The 27,208-nt window shown below is 36.4% G+C and overlaps 1 protein-coding gene across 1 annotated transcript; it reads right to left on the bottom strand.

Moving 5' to 3' along the window:
- Positions 1 to 12,289: 12,289 nt before the first annotated feature.
- On the bottom strand, positions 12,290 to 16,798 carry LOC145816739 (11 kDa late embryogenesis abundant protein-like). The gene is made up of 2 exons (XM_082912686.1): positions 16,691 to 16,798; positions 12,290 to 12,646 (listed from the first exon to the last, which is right to left on the bottom strand). The coding sequence occupies exons 1-2, from the start codon at positions 16,796 to 16,798 to the stop codon at positions 12,290 to 12,292; spliced, it is 465 nt and encodes a 154-aa protein (XP_082768812.1).
- Between the last annotated feature and the right edge of the window lie 10,410 nt (positions 16,799 to 27,208).

Here is a 27,208-nt window from a genome sequence, read left to right as displayed (position 1 = left end):
GGTGGGATGTAAAATGGGTAACACTAGGATCTGTAAGTTCTCTTTGTGTGTTTTGTTGCAATGGTGGTCTGGTATGAAATGAAGGGAGAAGGAGTTGGAGATTTGGAAGGTTGTCCCTTTGGCAATGCTGTGGTCTGTATGGAAACTAAGGAATGAATGTTTATTTGCAAAATGTCATGCTGATCTAGCAGAAATGGGGGAGCTGGTGAAAGTTAGAATTGCTTTATAGGTTGAGTCTAGTATGAAGGGGGTGAATTACTAAGTGCATGATGTTGCAAACCTCAAGCAGGTGAGATGTCAAAGTTTGCTGGTGTATTGCTTCTACTGGGAGGTTGTGACTGTTATGTGGCTGGCTGGTTTTTTATTTCTGTTTTCCTGTTTTTTTGTCTTTGTTTTGGTTTGGATTGGTTTCTCGCCAGTCCATAGGTCAAGTGCTAGCATATGATTGTACTTCCTCATTAGTGTCAACCTAGTTGGGATTGTGGAGTGATAGTTATGATGCTTTTTGCACTTCCGTCATTTATTGATGTAAGTTGATGTGTGTATTTGCTTGCTTTTCATCAATAAAGTTTCCCTTCTTCTTTCCTGATAAAAAATAAAAATAAAAAAAATTCTTCCTAACTATTTGCTACGTAGGTCATAAATGGGCTACTCCAAGTAGTTGGAAAGCTTGGCTTCTGCTTGTTTTTAGTCAGCTCTTTGAACTATGGATTTGCTGCTTCTTTCCTCCTAGTTTTGGTTGCTCTTCCATGTGGGCTATACATGGGTTTTTATTTGTTTTCTTCTTTGCTTTATTCCCTATCCCATGCGGGCTGTACATGGACCCCTTTTTGTCTCCTATTCAAACCCCCCATATATCTGTAGTATGTGGTGATCACCCATATCATGATTGAACAGGTAGGATTTTTATTTACTTATTTATTTATATTTTTCTTCATTTTTGGCTCATTTAGAGGATAGTTTAGTTGTCTTGTTAGATTGGTTTCGTTGATGACTCTGTTGGCTAATCTTTGCTGCCTTATTCGTCATTTGTTGTGGCTATTTGGGCCTCCACTAGCCTCTTTTTCTCAAGACTGCTTTAGAGATATTTTCTATGTTTGTTTTTTGGTTAGTTTTGTTAATGTCTAGATCATTCTTTCTTAGTTTGTTGGTGTCTTTGTTTTCTTTTATTTCTTCTTTTGCTTAGTTAGGCAGGGTATGGGGCACGCCCCTTGTAAATCTATACATTTGGTTGGTATATTTTATGACTTATTTACCTAAATTTATTTATTTTTTTTACCGAATATCAAATTTGATGTTTTATCAAATAACTAGATTGAATGGAATGTAAATAAGCAACTCAACAACACATTTTTATATTAGTTAAATTATGAATTTTTTTAAATATAATAAAAAAGAAAGAAAAGATGACGTTTTATAAATGTCACCATATTCAAATAAATGGTGACTTTTTGAAGAAAAACACCACTGTATCTCGTCATATGGTGTCATCAGTTATCAAAGAATTATTTTATTGGATGGCATAATATATTGATATCTGTAAAACGTCATGTAGACGTGCCCGAGAACTCTCCGGCTCCTTGCGCGAAATGGGCGCGAAAACCGTTTTGTTCATTAGCTACTACAGTTCGGACTCAATGTCACGGTTCTGAATCTGATCTCGCAAAGTGCAATGCAAGACCAATAAATCACCAAAGAGTCCAAATCCGGCAAATCATTTTGGAAAACTGATTTTTAATAAAGAAGTGCCAAACATGGACTGCTTTGCCAGATACAGAGTCGCCACCTAAATGTTTTATTTTAAGGGAATTTAAGAAACCCTGACTCGTGCCTAAGGCCACGTGCCCGTCATCACCAAAGTTGCCTCGGCTCGGGAACTTGGGTACGAGAGGGGAAGGTCATGCAATGAGCACCCCCGCTCGCCCGATCAAAGATCGGCCTTTACTAACATGATATCTTGTTTTTGAAAACACATGTTCTTAATCCGATTTATTAGCTAGAATTACTATGTGATACGCACAGCATACAAGTATAGACTAGATCGCCTAAGTTGGAACAAAATATCTCATGTTTGTTTGTTTGAAAATGGTTTGAAGATGCTACTCGCAAGTAGGCTAAGACGTGGATTTGCCACCCTCGAGTGGGCTTTAGAAAACATGATTTTGCCACTCTCAAGTGGGCTTAAAAACTCGCATTTCGATGAATTGTTCCAATTCAAGCAATCCAACCTTCACCCATAGGCATCCAGGCAGTTATATCATTTAAGCAGTTAGCCTCATAGTAAGCATGCTATCATGGCAACACTCACACATGCAAGATGCTAAAGCGTGAAAGCTTACCTACTACTCCGAGCCAAAACAATAACTAGTTAGTAATCAATGCATGATCCTAGCTATGTTAAGATGGCTAATGCAATACATGCAAAATGCAACTAAGATAGGCTCGGCTATTCTAAGATGGCATATGAGATGTAACTTGATAACATGTTGTTGAACACGTATTCAAGTAAATGTATTCAAATATAATGCGGTTAGTATGATGCACCGAGCCCGGTGCATGCAAGATAGATGAATGGATGCACGCATGCGAGCATAGGAATGCTAATTGAAATATGACCTAGAACTAACCATCGTAAGTGGTTAAGTAAAAAGGAGAAAGACATGGGGTTGGAAGACATTCACACACACACACACTTATTACAAAATTCGCCCTCTCGATGGAGGGTCCGAATGAATAATGCAAACCAACTAAATAATCAACTACCCTAGCTAATTAATTATTACAAAACTCTTAACTAATTAAGCAAATTAACTAAGTTACAAAACAGTTAAAGCGGCCTCAAGAGGAGGGACAAATGCATGCTCGATCGACCTCACTCAGAAATCCGTTGCCATGCCTCATGTTGCCTCTGTTTGCACTGTTTTGCACCTCCGAAAACTGTACAAACCTTTGTGATGCTCCTGAACCACCTCATGGAGACTCTGAGATGCCATCGGCTAAGGGAAAGGGGTCATCGACCACTTTTGAAGATATCGGCCAAATACTGTTAGCCGATCGGCACTGTAGATAGCCGATCGGCCATCTCTTCCTACAAACTGCTCCTTTTGCTGCAGCAGAGGACAAACAAGGGCATGGCAATACATTTGCAAGATAATGTTGTGCAACTACACCCCTCATCATGTTTGGAACTTAAAGGAGTGTAGTGTTTGACTCTCGAGCCATCAATCACGCATTTCGATGCATGATGGCCAAAGAGGCCGAATTGCACAATTCAATATGGAATGAATGCACAAAAACACACAAATGCCTCACAGTCTATCATGTTGGATCAAGAGTGTCGGCGACCAAGGATTGAGGCACGTTTCGTCACTTCAAGTACGAAACGTCCCTCGGTCCTCGTGTTTGGTTTGACACCCCAAACCAAACACGATGCAATGCATGCAACACAAGCATGCCAAATGTAATATGACTCAGATATGCACACAAAGCTAAGGTAACAAACATGCCAAATGCAATGCAACCTAAACAAGCATGTGACAAAATGCAAACTAGCAAGCATGCAGAATGCAACCTAAACATACAAACATGCATGGCATGCAAAGATGGACAAGCATGCAAGCATGATGTAAAGCAGCAACTTTGAACAACATGGTAAATGGACTTAAACTAAAGATGGAAAGACCTCAGTCATGCCCAAAATCAGTGGCCAAAGTGATGAATTGGAAGCATGAAAGCACATACAAACATGTACACACTTAGGTTCATAAACAAGGCAACACGACACCAACTGTTAAGAGCACTTAAAGAGTGGAAAGTATGAACATGCGACAAGCATTATGAGCTCTGAAATCATGCATGGAATGGTGCCAAACCATCCAAACTACACAAGTATGGCATGCAAGAGGCTCAAAACTTGAAGATAACAAAGAGACTTACACTAGGCTATGCAAAACATGAAGCCAATGGCTTAAGCAAACCAAAACAGTCTTAAAGCATATCAAAGTGAGTCTAAAACATGCATGGACCAAGGCCAAAACAAGCTAGAACAAAAGTCCAAAAGGCATGAGGCATGCAAGGCTAACAAGGGGTGTTATACTACAGCTATTAAGATCAAACATGGCATGACTTAACCAATGAAAATCAGAATTATGGCATGTCAAAATAAGCCCCAAAACCCACTTAGATGGCATCCCAAAGACCTAAACATGGAGGCATGCACAATGACCCACTCTTAAGGCATAAAACTCAAGCCCCCCAATGCATGGAAAAGGTGACAAATGTGAATGCATGGCCACACTATATGGACTGAAATCTCATATGAAATGATGCCAAATCATGAAAATGATCCAAGCAATGCATGTTAATGACTTGGACACTCAAAGCTAACAAGCTAGATTGAACCAAGGCTATACAAAACAGTGCATGCATGACTAAAACAACACCAAACAAAGCTTAAACATGGTAAAACATGACTAAAAGTTCCTTTGAGTTGAGCCAAAATATGCAAGCATGATGGTCCAAATGCATGATGCATGTTAAGGCAAATGAGAGGATTGCAAGACAAGTGCATGATGCATGTAAGGGGCTATCGAACCAACTTAAAACAGAGGTATAGCATGGCCAAATAACACCAAATACTTGCTGAAATGGAGCCAAAACATGCTAAGCAAACATGCTACCATTATAAGCCATTTATACTAGCATGTGAGACACAAGGGGAGGGGGGTGTCCCTCTCCTATTTAAGACTCCAAAACCACCTTTCCACCACTGAAAATCCTCTGGATTTCAGTGGTGAGAAGGTCAAAATAAGAAGGTCCCAAAGCCCAAAAAGAAAGGCACAAAACAAGGCCAAACAAGGCCTAAGAGGGGTTAGACAACCCCCAATACAAAAGTGACCTTAAACAATCATCTTAAGCATACAAAATCAGAACTTATTGTAGTTTAGAGTTAAGCTTAAAACAGCATGCAAGTATAGCCAAAAGCTTAAGCAAGAATGAGGTATTAAAAGGTAGTTTACTCACCCTTGAAGAACACCTTCAAGAACACAACTCCAGCAACTTTCTCTGACCAAAACCACTCCAAGAACTCTAAAACCAACTCCTAAGGACCTTAGCAACCAAAGGATGGTGTTCTACTAGGTGCTCTAGTGCAAAAGTATGAACAAAATGCACTTTCAAGCACAAACTCACACAAATATAGAGAGAGAGGGAGGAATATAGAGAGAGAGATATAGAACTTCTATATGCAATTTTCAGAACCTCTGGAAAGGGAGGGGAGGCTCTCTTCTTATAGAATTTCAATTCTCAAGCTTGTTCAACAAGCTTGAGTCTTGAAACAAATCTCTCTATATAGGATGAGAATTATGCCCACCAGCTGTCACAGCTGGCAGAAAATATCTGCAAAAAGCAGATGGAAAGGTCTCGATTAAAAAATATGGCTGATCAACCAAAATAAATGCCGACCGACCAAAAAGAGTGTTGACCGGCCAACACTTATGGCCGATGGCAAGAAAAGTGTAGACGCGCCTGTGGGCCTCACTACAGTTCGGACTCAATTTGTGTCACGGTTCTTAATCTGAACCAAAGAGTCCAAATCCGACAAATCGTTCTGAGAAAAACAAATTTTGAAAGAAGTGCCAAACATGGACTGCTTTGCCAGATATAGAGTCGCCACCTAAATATTTTTTTATGGGGGAATTTAGGAAACCCTGACTCGGTGCCAAAGGCCACGTGTCCGTCATCACCAAAGTTGCCTCGGCTCGGGAACTTGGGTACGATTGGGGAAGGTCAGCTATGAGCACCCCCTCTCGCCCGATCAAAGATCGGCCTCTACTAACCGTGATATCTTGTTTTGAAAGCATTATGTGTTCTTATTCCAGTTATTAGCCTAGAATTACTATGTTATGCGCACAGCAAACAAGTATAGACCAAATCGCCTAAATTGGAACAAAACATTTCATGTTTGTTTTGAAAATGGTTTGCTACTCACAAGTAGGCTAAAATGCAGGTTTTGCCACCCTCAAGTGGGCTTTTAGAAAAGATGGTTTTGCCACTATCTAGTTGGCTTAAAACTCACAGTTTTAATGCATTATTCCAATTTAGATAATTCAACCTCCATCCACAGGCATTCAAGCAGTTATATCACATAAGCAAGTAGCCTCATCGTAAGTATGCTGTCATGGAAACACTCACACGCATGCAAGGATGCTAAAACATAAACACTCACCGAGTACTCCAAGCCAAAACAGAAACTAGTTAGTAATCATATGCATGATCCTAGTTCATGTTAAGATGGCTAATGCAACACATGCAAGATGCAGCTACAATAGGCTCGGCTAATCTATGGATGGCATATGATGATGCTGAAACTAACACGTATTCAACTTGGAATAGAAATACAATGTAGTTAGTATGATGTGCCGAGCCCGGTGCATGCAAGACAAATGTATGGATGCACGCATGCATAGCATAAGGTATGCTAATTTAAATATGATCTAATACTAACCATCAAAAGCAGGTAAGTAAAAGGGAGAAAGAAGTGGGGGTTGGAAGACATGCACACACGCACCCACACTTATTACAAATTCGCCCTCGCTCGGAGGGATCGAAAGAATAATACAAATTAATTAACCTACAAGCTAATTAAATATTACAAACCCTTAACTAATTAACAAATTAATTAAGCTATTTAAAGCAGTAAAATGGCCTCGGGAAGAGGGATGCATGTAAGCTTGGATTGGCTTTGCCCGGAAATCCATTGCCACGCACAAGTTGCCTCTGCTTTGACTGTTCTGCTTGTCTGAAAATTGCACAACTCCCAAGGTTGCTTCTCTGAGTGCTGTGGAGCACCACCGGCCAAGTGGGAATACCACCGGCCCTGGAGAATGGTCACCGGCCGCAAACTTATGCTCTCGGCCAAACATGTTTTGCCGGTCGGCACCCAACACTGCCGGCCGGCCAATTCTTCCTGCTGAAACCTGCAGCTGACAGCAGCAGAGGGCAAAGCATGGCATGGCAATGCATTTCAAGTAAATGTATACACCACCACATCCCTTATCATGTTTGTGACTCAAAGGGGTATGGTGCTCGATTCTCGGACCACCAATCGCGCATTTCAATGCGTGATGGCCCAAAGAGTCAAAGTGTGCATTTTAATGTCAAATGTAATGCATACAAACACATAAGGAACCCAACCTCAATCATGGTGATTCAAGAGGCAAGGCATGCATGCCAAATGCAACCTAAACATGTGAGCTAAATATGCAATATGAGCATGCTAGCAAGTAATGTACATTAGGCACACAACCTAAGCAAACAAGCATGTAAGGCATGAAGCAATGTAACAACATTTGAGCAACATGCAAAAGGTGGACTCAGACTAATTTGGGCAGCTCTCAAATAAGCCCAAAACAGTGGTCAAATGCTATGGAAATGAGGGCGAATGTTCATACAAACATGCATGCACACATGGTCCAACACTTAAGCACAAAGTAGCAACTTTTAAACACATTTAAAAGAGACTATTACGAACAAATGGCAAGCACATTAAACTCTGAAAAATACATGAGGGATGATGCCAAGTCAACCTATCAATGCAAGCAAGGCATGCAATTATGTTCAAAACTCAAGGCAAGCCAAGGGGCTTAAACCATGGCTATATGAAGCAAGTCCCAAAGGGCTGAGGGGACTCAAAATAGTTCCAATGTAGGTTGAGACAAGGCCCAAAACACACTTAGATGGCATCTAAATGGCCTACACAAGGAAGCATACACAAGGGTCGAAACATGGGGCATGAAACACCAACCTTTTAAAGCATTAAAGAGGCATCAAATTCAAGCATACAAGCATAGAGAAAGGACTGAAATATCATAGCTAATGGTGCCAAACCACTGAAATGATGCAAATGGAGCATGGTAGAGGAGCCAACACTCAAAGCATACAAGCTAGATTGCATGGTAGCTATACAAAGCAAGTCATGGATGATCCAAACAACCAAAATCAGACCTAAATCATGCCAAAATATGCATAAAAGCTTCACAAAGCTAAGCCAAAATCATGCTAGAAACAAGTCTCAAAGCACAAAGCATGTTAAGGCAATTTCATGGCATTACAAGACAAGTATGCTAAGCATGCATGGTGTGTCTAAACCAACTTAAAACAGTGCTATATCATGGCAAAATAAGCACAAATACTACTTAATACATGGCCAACATGAGTTCAAAAATGGTGCTCACACATGAGGCTTAAAATGACAAGTTTTGAAGACAACAAGGAGAGGGGATGGCCGTTTCCTTCTTAGGACCTCAAACCACCATCCTCACCACTAAAATCCCTCAAGATTTTAGTGGTGAGGAGGCCCAAACAAGGTGGTCCCGAAACTCACCAAAAATAGCACAAAATGGGGCCAAACAAGGTCTAAGAGGGGGTAAACGACCCCAAACACAAAAGTGGTCTTAATGAAGTATCTTAAACACAAAAAAAAAGGAACTTTTTTATGTTATACACAAAGCCCAAATCCGAAATAAAGACAGGCTAAAAGGGTGTGCAAAAACGGGGAATAAAGAGGGTAAGAAGTTACCTTTGAAGACCAGCAAGAACCAGCAGCCTTTAGGTCTCAAAAACTAGTCCTCAACCTCTGAAAACAAGCTCTAAGAACCTCCAAGTGATGATGGAAGTGTGTGGCTATGAAGTGGTGTGCAATAGGCCAAGAACAAGGCCCTTTTGGACCCTCTATAACCCACCCAAATGTAGAGAGAGAGGGAGATATAGAGAGGGAGTGATATATATGTGATATATATCCGATTTTTTCAACCCCTAAAATGGAAGGAGAGGCTCTCCTTATATAGAGAAACCAATGGGGCAAAGCTTCTCTTGGAAGCTTTGAGCGAAAAGGCCAAGCTTCTCTTAGAAGCTTGGATCAAAAGGGCCAAGCTTCTTAGAGAAGCTAGGCAAAGGGGTCAAGAGGTTCAAGCTTCTTCAAGAAGCTTAAAAAAGGGTCAAGCTTCTTGGAGAAGCTAAAAAAGGTCAAGCTTCTTGGAGAAGCTAAAAAAAGGTCAAGCTTCTTGGAGAAGCTAAAAAAGGGTCCAGCTTCTTGGAGAAGCTAAAAAAAGGTCAAGCCTCTTGGAGAAGCTAAAAAAAGGTCAAGCTTCTTGGAGAAGCTAAAAAAAAGGTCAAGCTTCTTGGAGAAGCTAAAAAGGGTTCAAAAAGGTCAAGCTTCTTGGAGAAGCTAAAAAAGGATCAAGCTTCTTGGAGAAGCTAAAAAAAGGTTCAAAAGGGTCAAGCTCCCTCAAGAAAAGGTCTCGGTCAGGACAAGTGGCCGATTGATCAAAAACGGTGGCCGGCCGACCAAACACAATGCCGACCGACCATCAATAGTGCCGACCGGCCATCACCAATGGCCAGTGGCAAGGAAACAAGGCCGGTGGCCTCAAGCCATGGCCGGTGAGGTGTGGGGATGTCTCACAAGCCATTCCCTGCCCTCCAAAGCAAAACACAAGTGTTTGGTGCAAAACCAGACACAAAACAGTCAAGTCGAGAGATCCTGAGGCAGGGCGCGTAGCCGAGACCTCCGGGAACTCAAGACGAACACGAACAGAGATGATCACCGAGTATTCAAACAGTGACGTCCAAGTCTTGAGGACGGTCAAAAATGGGGTGTCTACATCAAGCCTTAGCCGATGGGTTGATGGGATGGCCAACAAGCCACCCTCTTCCCTTAGAAGCAAAACCAAAAGTCCTTGGTCCACAACCAAGCACAAAACAGACAAGTCGAGAGATCTTGAGGCAAGACGCGCGGCTGAGACCTCCGGAAACTCAAAATGAACACGAGCATGGATGATCATCGAGTGTTCAAACGATGACGTCCAAGTCTTGAGGACGGTCAAAAATGGGGTGTCTACACATCACTATAACTATCTAGTGATGTTTATAAACACCTTAGACTCAAGACTATAATTATCTAGTTACGTTTATAAAACACATTAAACTCAAGACGATAGCAGCATCAGCAACGTAAACTATAAACGTTGGTATAACCTTTGACGTTGCTTTTACAGCTTATAGTGGCATTTTTTAAAAGCCGATAAAGACATTTTTTCCTACAGTGACATATAAGAGTTTATAGTCCATGCAACACATAAAAGTTTTAGAGACTAAATGTTTTGGTCTCTAAAAGTGAAAATTTTGTTGCAAAAGATATTTAGGAATCAATTTCTATCGTCGTGAGGATAGTCGCTAAAAGGTCGTCCCGAAAAGTCAAAAATAAGATTTTGAACGACAAAATTTTAAAAATGTCACTAATACATAGACTTTTAGGGACAAAATAATTTGGTTTCAAAATGATTTATTTTTTTAGACAAAAAAATTGGTCTCAAAAGGATAATAATTCATTACTAATGTCCAACTTTTGTTACTAAAAATATAATTACGACACTTTTCGCAACAAAAATATTTAGTTCCTAAAAAATAATTTTGTCCCTAAATTTTTATAGTGCCAAGATCGTCAACTTTCATAATTTTCACAAACAATAATATAATACGAAAAATAAAACATACTAGGATATGTTATGCAAAACCTTCAAGTGATATAAAGTTGATTGAACAAAGAATTAAATGTACATTTATAAGTAGAAAATAAGCCAGTTTCTTAATATAATTATAACTCTACTTACCCATCAAAATAAAACACTTAAAAAAACCATTCTTTTAAGATAGTAACTTGTGATTTACAATATAAAACCACAATTTTATCAAATCTATAATTCACACGTGTCATGTTATATCATGTGAATCACTATAATGACTAAATAAATAAAATTAGTGTTACATTACGTCCTTAATTTTTTTTTGATCAGCAAAATAAAACTTTATTGATGAAAAAAATACAATACATGCAAAAATACATTAACAAAGCAGGGAATTGCACTGAGCATCAAAGTTAACCTCAACAATCCTAACTAGGTTGGCATCGCAAAGGAAGCAAAATCATTTGCTAGCACTTGACCCAAGATTGGTGAGAAACCAATCAAAAGCAACCAACAGAAGAAAGAACAAAAAAACAGAACAAAAGCAGCAATACATCAACAGCACCAATACACCAAAGCATTGTCACACCTGAGACCAAGAAATAACTTTGGGCCAAGAAAAAGCAACAATCAGCATGTCAGCAGCTCATATCAGCAGCACACACCAGGATAGTAGCCTCATAACAGCACCACCAAGAGTAGCCTTATAACAGTAGCTCAAATCAGCATCACACACCAACAACCAGCACCAACATACTTAGCAGCAATTCAGAAGGGGGGGGGGGGAAGCAAGGGAGAGGCTGTTACTTTGTTCATGGATAACTTACCAAACATGATGGATCCTAAAGGACTATTTCAGTTTTTCACCAAATTTGGAGTAGTGAAAGATATGTTCATTCCAAACAAGAGAAGGAAAACGTCAAACTCACGATTTGGTTTTGTCAGATTTGATTGTCCGGTTGTAGCAAGAATCGCAGTTCAAAAAGCTAATGGGATTTGGATTGATGATAAAGTTTTAACAGTCAAAGATATAGAGTATGGGAAAGACGATGTTGTGGTGAAAAATCCAACGCATGACCAGACAATTATAAGCAGAGCACCTAGTGCTGGCGGAAGGAAGGATCAAGGGTCAGATGGTAAGTTGAGGTCATACGCGGATATGGTGAAAGGGAAGGAATCATTAGCATCAAAGCCAAGGAGATTGGCAATGGGTGGCTTAACGAAAGTTTAGTCATTAGACTGAAACCAGAATTCGTTAATTTTAGTGTGAAGGAGGAATTGGAAGCAATAGTGATCAAGAATGTCATGATTAGGGAAGGAGGTGGCCGAACTGTTGTGCTAACTTTTAGTTCAAAAGAGGACAAGATTAAGCAGATGCTGGTGATCAATTAATTTTCATTCATTTATAAATTTTCCAATAAAATTAAACGATAACAGTAAGTAAACTGCAGGGACCTCATATCATATCCTTGTACATTTATTCAGCCAACTAAGCACAAAATCATCAAACTCTTAAGGCTTCAAAAACAGAAACACAAACCATTAAACACACAAGATCATGCACGTAGAGTGGGGCTATGGACAAAACCATGTGAATCATCTAATTATATGCACCGCCAGTGCCATAACCAGAGGTTGGGGCACCACCACGGTCACCAACCCCAGCATTGGTGTTATGCATCGGGTTCAAGCTAGCCCCAATAATGTCAACATCTAAAGGGTATACATCATCAGTGCTTCTAGCGTTCAAACCAATTGCAGTAGTGTTAGCCCCCCCCAACTGGGTTCTCAGTAGCAGCACCAATGTCAGCCCCAAGAGGGTACTGTGACCCGACCATGCCCCCCTCAGTCATGTTGCTGGTGCCATGATGACTGGTACCATATCCATATCCAGCAGACATGTTTGGACCACTAGTAGAGTAATTTTCCATCCCCATTCCCCCACCAGTGGTGTAACTTTGGGTCCCACCACCGACTCTGGTAGTGGCTGCAGCTGATTGTCGCGCGGTGGCATTGTGCTCGTGCGCCTCCTGCTTGTTGGACTCAGCTTGATTGATTTTGTCTTCTTTTCTCTGCATGGCCATGTCCTTTTGCATTGGGTCATGTGCACTCACCCTCTCCACCTACATCATCAATCATCAGTCATCAATGCAGATTAAATAAAAACCCAGTCATTGAATTGTTAACTTGTGTACATGGTATAACAACTAACCAAGTAAATCACAGAGCAAGCATGAACATGCTTCAGATTTAGAAGCCCGAATATCTGGATTGTGCTAAACATATAAAGTTCCCAATTTCATCTTCTTCTTCTGGGTGCTTCTTTTTTATTTTTTTATTTTTATATAAAAAAAAGCAATAAGAATCCAAACAATTTAAAACTTATTTTTCAGTAAATTTATTGCAAAGTGGTTTTCTAAAATGTCCAATATTTGGCTTACATCTTCTATGCAAAAATGTTCTATTTATAAGATCTTCTAAAGTGTTATTTTAAAGATCCAATAATGCATACTTATTGAATCTTTTGAGACAATTATAGATTCTGGGAGGTAATTCTAATTGGTCAATAAAAATATATTTCAATGCTATTAATTGGAAGCCATGTTGTGTTCCACTAGTTGATTATTAATTTTTTTTAATGTTCTTTTATGAAAATTCATGTTTTTTTTTTCTCTTTAACACAACTTCACTAATGATTATTAGTCTTTTACTAACAACATGATGCCTTTGCAGTTTTATTTCAATTTTTAGACACTTCGATAATTGAGGGACAATTTGACGAATGAATAAAAAAATTAGCAATTTTGAATAGTTTTACAAATGAAAACATTTATTAATCAATTTTGAATCTGCAGTCTATTAAACAAATAAATAAATAAATAAAAGTATTTTTCTGAGGCACTCACAAAAGAAAAATAATTTTACAGACTCAATGATGTGAAAGAGATGATTGATTTAAAAAGATATAAGAAATAGTTGTCTTACATCATCAGATTTGAAAGTGGATCTAACTTTTGAGTTAGAGTAGCGCTACTCTTTACAAAATTGTGTGAATCCATTTAGATGAGCAACCTGCACCTGACACCAACTATCTCAAGTGTTGTTCTCTCTTTCAATTTGGAGAAAAATTACTTCAACAATTTGTTTAAAATTTAAAATTTACATTATAAATTTAAAAACAATGCAAATCTACACCCAAAATAAATTCCTAAATTTTAAATGATGAAAATACTTTATTTATATTTTTAATAAGATAACAAATTTATCCATTCGAAACCGCGTACAAGGAAATTCTGAACACTCGTACAAGGAAATTCCGAACACTTTTTGAGTAACTTCCATAGCAGTAACATTTGTTTTGGAAAAGGTAGTTCCATAAAATAATTAAAAAAAAATTTGTTCATTCTTATTTTTAAAGTCTGAAAAATAAATTGAGACTGATCCAAAATATATCTAAAAAAAATATTGACACCACCCAAAATTGTGTGCTCCACTATTTTGGATCAATAAAAATTTATATTTTGTTTACATACTTTGAAATTGTGTGAAAAAATCGGAGTCAAAATAATTATGCACTCAATATATAGTTACGATAAATTGGTGATGCATTAGATATGCTTTTTTTGGTTCAATTTCTATCAAGTTCAAATCTTAACTTCAGAATTTGTGGGACCACTAAGAATACAAATCATTCATTTTATAAAGTTTTATGTGTATATATTTTATATAAAAAATTAGATCAATTCGATTTGTAATAATTTCATCTTATCACATTTGTTTTTTTTTTCTTTCCTTAAATAGTATATCATACTTGTCAATTCTTTTTGTAGACTAACGTATTAGTGAATATTGCATATATATATATATATATATTAAATGTTATAATTAGATTTTAGCATATTAGGATACTTTCATAACTTTCTTGTTGCCCACACTTACATTGCCTATATACAGGCCTCTTCATTGCATTGTAAGATACACACAATATTAAATATACACGTAATATAATATATATTTTTTCTCTTTTAGATATTGTAACATAGTATTCGATCTAGGTTAACTGCTTAATAATTCCACTTCATCGGCGTGTGGCAACAACCTTGCCTTGGTCACTCACCGGATCTCAACTTATCCGGCTGCCATATTTTATTTTCAGTATCGCTTTATAATGATCTCTTTCTCTATCCACTAGTTTATTCCTATCCCAACTATCTCTATCATTTTTGTTTTGAAGGAGAGAAAAAGAACATTATATTATATGTATAATACAATGAAGAGGCCTATATATCATGTATATATTCAATATTGTGTGTATCTTACAATATAATGAAAATGCCTATATATAGGCAAGGTAAAGGTAGACAACAAGAAAAATATGTGTGTGTCAAGGAAGTTGCTATTTTAGTAGGTCTTTTTAGTTTTTGGCTATTTTAAAGATTAAAATATTTGTGTGTGGAAGGATAGTAGGAATTTTTTTGTTATTAGATGTGATGTTTGTGAGGGAAAAAGTGAAATGATTATGAATTTGATGTGACATTTTGTCTTATTGACTATTTTAGCATATTTTGTCATTTTGTGAATTTAGCCCAAAAAGCTAAAAAAAGCCTTTGCCAAATGTAAATATCATAAAGCTAATTATGACATTTTGGAGTTGTTTCGGGTGTCCTAAATAACTGTATTTTTTTTCTTTTTGGACTAAAAAATTGAGGAAAAAAATTTAGATGTTTGGGTTAACTTTTTGACTTTTTATGGAAAAATGTGTATTAAAAAATTGTATAAATTAGTGTGTAGAGGAAAATTAGGATTGGGAGTTGTGCCGTAATTTTGGACTTTTGGTAAATAGTGATAACTTTTTAACTTTTTAAGTAACTTTTTAACTTTTTGACTTTTTTTAGGATTGCCAAACTTGGCCTTAATATCTATAAAATAAAGCAAGACAGTTTTTGAATCTTCAACATATTTTTGTCCTAATAGGACATGTTGATGGCTCAGATCAACTCAAGTTATAAAACAATGTCTGAGATATGTTTTTCAAAAAATATCTTACATGTACATTTTCTACTTTTCCGCTTCTCTCTCTTACTTTTTTTCTTTTCTCACACATCCTTCCATGATCCCATGATCCCACCTTCCTTCCTCTTTTCTTTTTATTTTTTTATTTTCTCCCATTTTTATTTTTCTCTCTATTTGTTCATTTTTTTTTTATTTTCTCCTTCTTGTTCAATATATTTTACACACATTTCCATACAATGTATGTATGCCCGTAATACACTAGGACATTACGGGCATACATACAATTTCCATACAATTATATAAGCAAAAAAAAAATATTGTATGTATGCCCGTGAAAATTGTATGTATGTCAAGCACATCTATCTATCTAGCTATATATTATATAAGCAAAAGTGAATTTTTGTGAGGAGCTTTGTGAGAACTCCAAAATTTTATAATAAATTTGTGAATTTGTATAATTAAAAAATAAATTTAAATAATATTGGGATTACAATTACATTATAATCCTAACATTATTTACACCGTGTCTTCAGGCACAAGTATATGCTAGTATATATATATATAGTGAAAATAATATATATACAATATTCACTAACAAAACATAAGAAAATAAAAAATTATGATTATCAAATCATCTTATTTTATTATTAATTTTTTTGGAGAGGTGAATGATATATGATTTGATCAGTAATATAAAAAATTATGGTTAAATTTCAGAGAACTTGACAAATCCGTAGTAGATATTACGGATCTGTCAAGTTCTCTGAAATTCAACCCTAATTTTTTTTTTTTATATAGATATGGTGAAATCACCATATATTGTTACCATAAACTGATCATGCATTCAACTTACATAAATTAATTCAATGAAACGTGCACTCCACAGCATATTGCACACGCGTGCACCCATACCATGGTTAATCTGTGACGCTCATGAGACTAATCCATAGAAATTTTAGTTTGTCACTTGAATGTAAAGGACAATTTGACAATAAGGTTGGTTTTGTAAAATATTTTTGGCGAAATAAACGAAGCCTAAAATATATCAGATTAGACTTGATATGGTAGTAGCTTGGCATATAGATCATTTAATATTTATTTTTCTTTTAATAAAAGCATGCCATGAGCATATTTAAACAGAAGAAAAAAAAAACCCTTTCTTGCATGGTGGCCTTGGTCTTGTCCAAGCCAGCCTTGGCAGAGGCGGCAACATTGGCCACCGTCTCCTTGGCGGACGCTGCTGCATTCTTTGCTGCCTGCATTTTCAGACTCTCTTTCTCTTTCTCTGTAATTCCTAATCTCAATTCTTAAAAATCAACACACTTTCAATCAATTCAATGGCAAAGACATTGGTGGTGGACCAACTTTAAATACACCTACCTAGATGATTTAGTGCAGGCTTACCACGTCACATGGCACCAAAACTAGACACGTGTTGGTGGACATTGGGACATCTGTGCAAACATGTGACGTCGGTGCAGGATCTTGTTGGGATTGGGAGGTAACTGTTTGTTTTCCATATTTGGTAATAATTTAGAGAAATATGTGATATTATTTATAGGATCTAACTTTTGTAGAGCACATCATGGATTGGGCAGTGCTGTTCATGTTCACAAGTTCATTATAGATCCTATTTTAATGATGTAAACTGTTTGGCCTTGTTTGGTTTTTGAAATTTTTATGAAAAAATAAAAATTAATTTCATAAAAGTAAATATCAAAAAACAATTTATTTCTAGTCTCTGAAAATATAAAATAATGTAAAAATGATAAATGTTTTTTTGAAAAAATTTCTAAAACAAATTTTGAAAACCAAATCAAACATGGTCTTTATTTTGTCGAGACCATTGTATATATCATCATTAATAAATAAAAAATAGTCAATCTAACAATCGCAATTTATTCAATTTATTACATTTGCCTTCTAAAAATTGAACGATCAATGTGTTTTTAAAAAGAAATTATCAATTTTTTGTTTGTTTGTTTGTTTATAACAAGTGCAATAAATTGAATAAGTGATGTGTGTGTGCTAAAATTTTACCACACAACTAAATTTTGATCTTCCTCCTGGAATTTATGGGAACAAAGCCGTAGAGCATGCAGTCTAGATCCATGCCTGAAAAAGTGAGCAGAATAACTAACTTGTTTGCTTGTCAAACGGGAATTTCGGGAATAAAGCCGTAGAGGACTCAACCTAGATCCAAGTATGAGAAAGTGAGTAGAATGACTAATCCAATTGCTTATCAACCGGGAGGACACTCCGATAATAAAGTTAGTAAACAAATCTCTCAAGATCATTCGGCATTGTAACTAGAATGCTTAAACAAACCCATGGGGTGCCTATGATATATAGAGTGTTCTATCTCTCATAGTGATCATCCTCATGTTAAACTCTTATACCATTTAAGAATAACAAATCACCTAGGATTCCCTCTGCCCTAGTTAAATTAAGATTAACCTCTCAAAACAGTCTCATGTTATCCAATCTAGGAGCCAACACCTGCCAAGACTCTTGTTCTTCACCGTTTATCTTGACCCTGATGTGGATCATCCCTACATCTCGGCTAATGCCGTGTGGTACCTCAGCTTGAGGACCTTGCTATATGGATAAGACGAAAATTATACACACACACACGAGGAATATTAGATTAACTTATTTATTTATTAGTATTATTTTTTTATTTTTATAAATGACAAATACAAGGTATTTTATAAACTGAATTGTCCAAATCATTAAAAAATATAACATAGCATTTAAAAACTTTCATTCATGTTGAAACTTTACTTGGTGAGAAGTTATTTAATGATCTTTGAGTATTCCATGCCATTTATAGTGACACATGCCTTATTGGGTATTACAATTAAAATAAAAATGATGAATTTTATTATTTAAACAAGTAGTAATTAATTGGGATACAGTTTGTATTTATCTAGTTTCTTTTACGTGGCAGTTTTGTAGGCTATGTGGCAAAAAAATTTCGTGAGTTGCAACGCGTGTCATGCTTAGAGGTTCTATCTATCAAATAGTGTGACCAATCAATCGTCCATAGGTTTTGCTTATAGTCATATCCACTACTCTTTTTTTAAAATATGTAATGACTCATAACATAATTATTTTCAAATTTTACTTCAAAATAAGTTGTAAAATATGGATTTAAGAATAACTTGCACATATTTCCTGAAGTTTAAAAATAATATTAACTCCCACAACTTTAACAATTTTTTTGGGTGAGTATCACAATGTTAAGATAATTATATTGACTTCGTTTTAGTATGGTTAATGAACCAAAATTAATACCGATTGTGTAAAAATACAAAAATAAATAATGTAAAAAATATATTTTTATGTAAAAAAGATGACGTCATCATTTTTTCGACAATATAATGCGAGACTCGTAAATTTTGTAAATCCTAGTAACACCCTGACTTTTGCATTATTAGAATAAAACCCCTTAATCCCCGTTTATTCAATAAATTAACCCTAGAACTGAAAACGTATCACGGATGAACCCGTACAAATCCTAATCGATCCCAGTAACTTAGAAATCATTTCTAACACTCTAGTATTAATTATTTAACTCTCAAATTTTAGATTAGTAACTCAAAATCCAAATTTTTTATTTTTATCATTTTCATTTGGTTATGTATCTTTTAATTCAAAGTAAGATCATTCGAACCAAATTATTTTTCCTAACATTATTTTAATTAATACTACACTTGAAATAGATATTCTAATTAATTCCAACGCCACACATTTTACTTTATTTACATTTTGAGCCCAAATCATTTTTTATACATATAAAAGTACACCCCCAATATTATAATATTTTTTTCAAAATATCTACAATATACACATATATATAAGAGTTTGTATACAAATAAATGAGAAAAAGTCCCTCAAATCTATACTAGATGGCCGGCCACCCTATAAATAAACATTATAGTGTCCTTTTTTAAACAAATTTCATGAATTTAGGGAAGACTTTTGACTAGGACTCTGAAATCTAGGGAACTTTTCTTGTACTTGTTACTAGCTTAGTTCTAATTAAAGATAACCCTAACTAGAACCTGTTTAAGTACACAATTAGGACCCTCATCACCCCTCATTCCATTACATTCTAACTAAATCCAAAGACTACTCAATTCCTTTGGAATCAAGGGCATTTTGGACTTTTCACACCAAATTTCCTATAAATACACCACCACCCCCTTAGCATTTGCATACTCAAACACACACCCACACTACACATAGCTGAAGCAGAGAGAAAGGAAGTGAAGAGTAACCTTCAAGGGAGAGAAAGAAAAAGAGAGAAGACTTTGTCCAAGCCATAGCAATCTAGCAAACAAGTGAGCCATATCATCATCTCTCATTTTATTTCCTTTTTCAAATACATGTTATTAGAGATTTGAACTCATATTTTCAGATGTGTCGTAATGGTGTCCATGTTTTCTGTAACGCCCCAAAATAATTACAATAAAACTATCCATGAACACTCATAATTAAACACATCATTCTGATTATACAATCTCTTCCATTCTATATGATCTCATGTTACAAAGAATAGCACATGTAGTTATACATTTATAAGCCCTAACTTTGAATCTATAGCATGTGTTACATTGTTAAAGATATGAAAATAAGTTAAGCAATTAAGACAGGCCCTATAAGCTTACAGCTTTCCAAAACAATGCTTGGTTACATCAAAAGTGAGTTTAAACTCAATACAAATAAAGCCCTAGGCTTGTACAAAAATAAATACACAAATGAACAAAATGAAGCTTTTGCTTCAAGTCCTCCTAAGTTATTATCTTGGCGGAGCCATATCATCAGCACTTGAAATGTTTTTCCTACATAGGGTGAGCCAAAGCCTAGAAGAAACGATTTAGCACAATATATGAATCTCAGCAAAGTTATAGGATGAATGCATATGCCATACTCAAGCCAAAACGTTTTACACTTCTTTTAAAACCATACAATGTCAGGTTACAAACAATTCATAACAACCTTTCTGTTTTCACTACAAACAATATTGTGAATACAACATTGTGAATCTCCAGGTACGTCTCTGTTAGCAGGCTATACAAGCACTACTCTTTGTCATTGTGGTTTTCTAGTCTTTCACCAAAGACACACAGGCCAACTTAACATTTGTAACTACATCCATACCCAGATTCACCCAGTATTCATCTTTTTCTTAAAACAGTATACATTTTCAATGTGATAATATGCAACAATGCTCAATGCAAATGGATGAGAAAACAGTTTTAATTCTCTTAGTTCTCAGGCAATGTCTACAACAATCATAACTATCCTTCACCGATAGACCAAACAGATATCTCTAAACAGATAAATAAATTCCATAAGATAAACTTTCCAAATTTCAAAATGTGAGTGATAGTACATATCCAACTCCACCACTCCCATTAATATCAATATTTTGTGCCAAAATTTTACAAAAAACCAACATCATCTTTCAATGTTTTCTAACACTAGCCAAAACTCATAGTTTTAGAGCAAAATCTCATTTTCTTTCCAAAATCACCTCTTAGTGAGGAAGTCCACCATTTTCCACACATAACAATCATCATCTCATCCCCACAACCTTTCCCATCATTCTATTTTTAAAAAAAAACCCTATTTTGATTTCAAAAGCAAAACCCTAGAATTTTGTTCAAATCCCAAAATCACAGTATTGTTTTAGAAATAACTTATAACTAAGTTGAAACTTATAAGAAGGTGTGAAGAATTCCTAACTCAAGCTTAGAAGAGGAAGAAGGAAGAAAAATCCAAAAGTCGATGGAGACGAAACAAAGATTTGCTCCGATCAAAATGAAGCCCTCGGCAAGCTCTACACTTAATCTCAAAGGAGCAAGGAATAGAGATGCTTCTACGTGAGTAGATTTGAAAATCTTTGCGAAAAAGTGAGTCTTAGAGAGAGAGAGAGATTTATGATTTTAGAGGAGAAAAAAGAAGATAAAGTGAAGAAAAGGGTAATTGGGGACCCTATTTATAGTACTAGGCTAAAGTAAAGTCCTAAAGTCAACCCAAAAGAATAAGTCAAAAACCCCCCAAAAAGTAGGGCCCAAAAAACCAGACTAAAAGATGGAAAAAATAACACAGGGGTCGACCCTAGGACCAGAGGCGTCGACCCTCAAGAAGAGATGGAAAAACACCAATGTTGGCTATAGACAGGGTGTCGACCCTCGGACCAGAGGTGTCGACACCAAATTTCAGTAGCAAATTCCAGTTTCAGCTGAAGACAAGGGTCGACACCTCCCAGACTGGTATTGACCGCAGAGGCCAACAACAAAAGGCAAGTGTTGACACCACTAAAGGCCGGTGTCGACCCTAAATTTCAGTAACTATCCAGGAACACAACATGACGAAGGTAACGACCCTTCCAAGGCTAGTGTCAACCCTTGGAGCAGAACAAGACCAAGAAAAGAAGGTAGTGTCGACACCAACAAGGATGGTGTTGACCCGTGAAGCCAAAACCAAATATGAAGCGGAAAGAACAACCGTCACGGATATGGTTTCTCAGATTCAAAAGCAATAAATGGGTCAGGTCCAAATCAGGATCGCTATAACCTTCCCCCTTTAAGGAATTTCATCCCCGAAATTTTAAATCGACACTAAAACCAAGTCTAAACCAATTACAATCATAACTGTAGATCAAATTCGTCACCATGACCATTCATCGGTCAATCATTCCCATGACAAGGATAACAAAATTTTTGATAATGAATATACAATTCACATTCCCAAACATATACAATGTTTATATTACACTAACATGATAAGATTTTCAATACAAGTTTAAACATCGACAAATAGGTCCAAATATTTCTCACGGACTTCTGCCTTACATTCCTAAGTTGCTTCTTCAATCCTGTGATGTTTCCACAACACCGTTACCAAAGGAATTGTCTTGCCACGCAAGACTTGGTGATATCTTCAAGAAAACATGATCTCATACCTCAAAGAATAACGGTCTCCTCTTACGATCAGCATAGCTCTTCTGACGACTTTGAGCCATGACCAACCTCTTGCGAATAAGCACAACCTTCTCTGTCGTTTCGCGAACTAACTCAGGACATATCATCAATGTATCACCCACCTCGGCTCAACCTATGGGAGATCTACATGGTTGACCATCTAAGGCCTCAAAGGGTGCCATGCCAATGCTTGCCTAAAAGCTATTGTTATAGGCAAAGTCTACTAAAGGCAAGTCCTCTCCCACAACTCTTTAAAGAAAAGAACACAACTCCAAAGCATATCCTCAAAGATATGGATGGTACGCTCTGATTGCTTGTTAGTCGAAGGATGATAAGTGGTACTAAGTCAACTTTGTGCCCAAAGCGTTTTGTAGGCTCTGCCACAATCGAGCCATAAAACACAAATCTCTATCTGAAACAATAGTCACGGGGACCCCATGACGTTGAACAATGTCCCTAATATAAAGGTCCGCAAGATAATTTACCGAGTCACTCATGTGCATAGGTACAAAGTGCGCTGACTTAGTTAACCGATCAATTACCACCCAAATGTCATCGTTACCCCATTGGGTCCTTAGAGGACCCACAACAAAATCCATTGTAACATACTCCCATTTCCACTCGAATATAGGTAAGGGTTGTAAAAAACCCACTAGTCTCTGATACTCGGCCTTCACTTGTTGATAAGTAAGGCACCTCGACACAAACACAGCTACATCCTTTTTCATTCCACTCCACCAGAACTAGCGGCTAAGGTCATAGTACATTTTTATACCTCCCGAATGTATTGCAAGGCGTGAATGGTGGAACTCTTAGAGTACCTCCTCTCGACACTGGTATTCGCTTCTAAGAATTGAAGACCTTTTTCATCAATTTAGACGTTCAAAATTTTATTTAAAAAAATGATCTCAAGCTAGGTTACCATCAACTACGAGTCAACGATGAGGATATATCGAAGACTGTGTTTCGAACTAGGTACGGTCACTACGAGTTATAGTAATGCTCTTCGGATTAACTAACACACCAATATTAATCATTTTGAAACAAGATGTAGGGTACCGCGTGTATTGTGATGAATCCAAGAAAGGGTCAGGCTATGTACACATGTAAAATGGGAAGGTAGTAGGCTATGGTTCCAGGCAATTAAAGTTTCATGAGCAAAGTTATCCAACGCATGACTTGGATTGGTGGCTATGGCTTTTAACTAAAAACAATGGCGACATTACTTGTATAGAGAACAGTTTAAGATTTTCATAGATCACAAGAGTTTAAAGTATCCGTTTATGCAGAAGGACCTAAACTTGAGGTAGAGACAATGGATGGAGTATCTCAAAGACTATTAGGTTACTCTCTCATACCATCTCGGCGAGGCTAACGTAGTTGCAGATGCGTTGAGTTGCAAGAGTAAGGGAAAGATAGCTAGATTGATGGTAAAAGAATGGGATATGGTTAAAATTCTTAATGAATTTGGAGTTCAAGTGAAGGTTCAAGATGGGAAGGCATACCTTGGTGCACAAAAATGTGATGTCTAAGTTAGTAAATGAAGTCATGGACGCTCAAGATCACGATCAAGATCAAGATCAAGATCAAGGGAAACAGTGCCCAATTGGTCAATTTACTTGTATAGGAAATTAAGATACCAAGGCAGGCTATTTGTACCAAGTAAAAAGACACTTAGAGAAAGAATACTCAAGGAATTTCATTACTTGGCCCTTGTGGTACATCCATGAGGGAGTAAAATGCACCACGATTTGAAGTGACAATATTGGTGGAGTGGTATGAAGAAAAATATGGCTAAGTTTGTGGCAAGATGCCTTTTATGCGAATTGGTGAAAACAAAACATCAGAAACCAGGAGGAATGTTACAGCCTCTACTAGTATCCAAATGGAAGTGGGAATATGTAATGATGGATTTTATGATTGGGTTACCCAAAACCCTAAGGGGCCATGATGTTATCTGGGTTATAGTGGACCGTCTGACGAAAATCGCAAATTTTCTACCGTACAAGATAATTCACACCTTGGAGTCCTTGTGCAACCTCTATATTCGAGAGATCATTCGGTTACATGGAATCCCGGTGACCTGTATATTAGACCATGACCCAAGTTTTACCTCCCAGTTCTAGGGAAGTCTACAAGAAGCCCTGGGCATTGAGTTGTGTTTTTGTACGACTTTCCATCCTCAGACAAATGGGCAATCTGAGAGCACCATCCAAACCGTCGAAGATATGCTAAGAGCTCGTGTGATGGATTTTCAAGGAAGTTGGGAGCGACACGTACCTTTAATTGAATTCTCCTATAATAGTTGTTTCCAAGCCAGTATTAGGATAACACCTTTTGAAGCATTAAATGGGCGACCTTGCAGATCACCAATCTGTTGGATTAAAGTGGGTGAAGCAGGTCTAGTAGGACCTGAACTTGTTCTAGAAACCACTAAGAAAGTCAAACATATCTATCAACGGTTGAAGATAGCTTAGGACTGCCAAAAGAGTTATGCAGATAGAAGAAGAAGGCCTTTTCTAGTTTAAGTCGGTAATCAGGTGTTTTTAAAAGTTTAACCTTGACGTAGAATCATACGTTTGGGAAAAAGAGAGAAGCTCTCGCCTCAATATATCGGACCCTTCAAAGTATTACAACAAATTGGAGAAGTTGCAAATAGACTGGCTTTACCTCCGCAGTTAGCCAGAATACACAATGTTTTTCACATATCTATGCTACGGAAGTACTTTGCTGATCCATTGCACATCATCAATTGGGAGGAAATTAACCTTCATAAAGATGCAACTTTTGAAGGGGGCCTATAGCAATTCAAGACAAACAAGAGAAGAACCTTAGGGGCAAGGCAGTCCATTTGATAAAGGTACTTGGGCATCATCGAGGCATTGAGGAATCCACTTGGGAGCTTGAGAACTCAATGTGTGCGAACCCAAATATAAAAATTAAGTAAATAATTAAATAATAACAATAATAATATTACAATCTCAAATATTTTGATGGTGAATCTTAAAGTGCAAATTAAATATTTGGAGGGTCTTTTAATTAATTTTAAAACCTAAAATAAATTTATGGTGAAAGTCTTCAATTTAAAGGCAAGATTTATTATTTTAAAAAATAAATAAATAAAATAAAATTAAGTGTCAAATTAGTAAGCATATTTTGATTTAATAGTAGTTGTATTTTATTTAAATTAATGGAGAGATAAAAAAAAATAAAATAAAACAAAGGACATTTTTGTCTAGAGTCATTTATGTTATGTACAACAAAGAAAAAGAAAAGAAAAACCCTAGGTTCCTAATACATTCTATAGCAGTAGCCACATCAGCCACGGGGAGAAAGAAGTTGAGAGAAAAGAAGAAAAAAAAAAAGGGGGATTGCAAACAAGGAGTAATTTTTGGGTGTGGTAGGCCTTCATCTTTCTTCTTTTCTTTGTTTTTGTTCTTTATCCTTACTCTATTATTATTTAGTACATTGATGGAGAGGTTGTAGATTTATGTATAATGTATATATGTATACTGTTAAGAAATCTAAGGAGTTAAATTCATGTATAAAGAATCGGTGTGAATCTTAGTCCAAAAATTCTGCACATAATCGCAAACTTTAAAAATCAAGAAACCAATCAAACGGATGAATTTTAATCTGAAATTTTTACAGTAGATCAATTACATATTGAATTGCATATCTGAATTTTTTCATAATTTTTGGGAGTCAAAATTCATATAAATTGAGGTATCCAAATCTGTCCAGGAAACCAGTCCGAAACAGTAAATTCGGGAGTGTTGTTCTCTTTGGGTATAAATCCAAAAATTATCAAATTAGTGTCATTAGAACCAGTTACGAGTCTAGTTTCGTACGTTTTTGGCCTTGCATTGATTGCTCGTGTATATTAAGAGAACCGTCAATTTCTTTAAAGTGCTGCAGAAAACAACCTGTTTGGATATAATAAATTGTAGATAATTGTTTTGATAAGAAAATCAAGTGAAACCAATTGGGTTTGAAACTAGGATATATTAGTTGATATCTGGAGGTTTTTGGAATTTTTCGAATAGCGTGGAGTGGGTTTTGTAATTTTCAAAGTTAGCGAATAGGTTGGGAAGGCTTGTTTGAAATTCTGTTTTATCTTAAAGTCACAATTAATTAAGTTTTGATCGGAACCCATGTCTTGGGTGATTTTAAACCTTGAATAACATGAACTTAGGTAATATTTAAGAGTAACGGTGAGTTGGGTTGAGCCGTGTTAGTGCGCTTTAGTTGAGGTTACTTAGTTCCTTTTTTTTTAGTATTTTTAAATTAGTTGTGACGTGTAGTTTTTTTTTTTTTTTATACTTGGTTCAGGGCACTAGTTGGACTTTTACACTCTATTCGATGGTTATATTATTTCGTTTTTAGGTGAGTAGTTTCATGCTACATATTTTTGTAGATGTTCCCCTACCCTGAACTGTTGGAAAATTAAATTGTTGTTTTAAGACTAAACTGTTTTGATAAATTATTATATTATCAATGGAATCAAATTATTTCTGAAACATGTGTGAACTTGGCATACTGTAAACTATTTGTTTTGGTCTCATGTTTATAATGATGAACTACCATATTTTGCGAAACTGATGTGTATTGATTATTGAGACCATGTGTGTATTTAGTCCAGGGAAATTATTCCACTGTGTGTGGTGACTCTGGCCA

This window comes from Camellia sinensis, unplaced genomic scaffold (assembly GCF_055761805.1).
Source record: "Camellia sinensis isolate YWXY unplaced genomic scaffold, ASM5576180v1 Unanchor4, whole genome shotgun sequence".
NCBI lineage: Eukaryota > Viridiplantae > Streptophyta > Magnoliopsida > Ericales > Theaceae > Camellia > Camellia sinensis.
The sequence above is the reverse complement of the archived record's forward strand: the minus strand, read 5'-3'. Positions and strand labels throughout refer to the sequence as shown.

Excerpts from the sequence above, each read along its gene's own strand:
- LOC145816739 (XM_082912686.1), bottom strand. The coding sequence starts at position 16,798 with ATGCAGGCAGCAAAGAATGCAGCAGCGTCCGCCAAGGAGACGGTGGCC. Across the intron at positions 12,647-16,690 it reads AGGCCACCATGCAAGAAAGG|GTGGAGAGGGTGAGTGCACA; the intron begins GTTTTTTTTTTC and ends TTGATGATGTAG.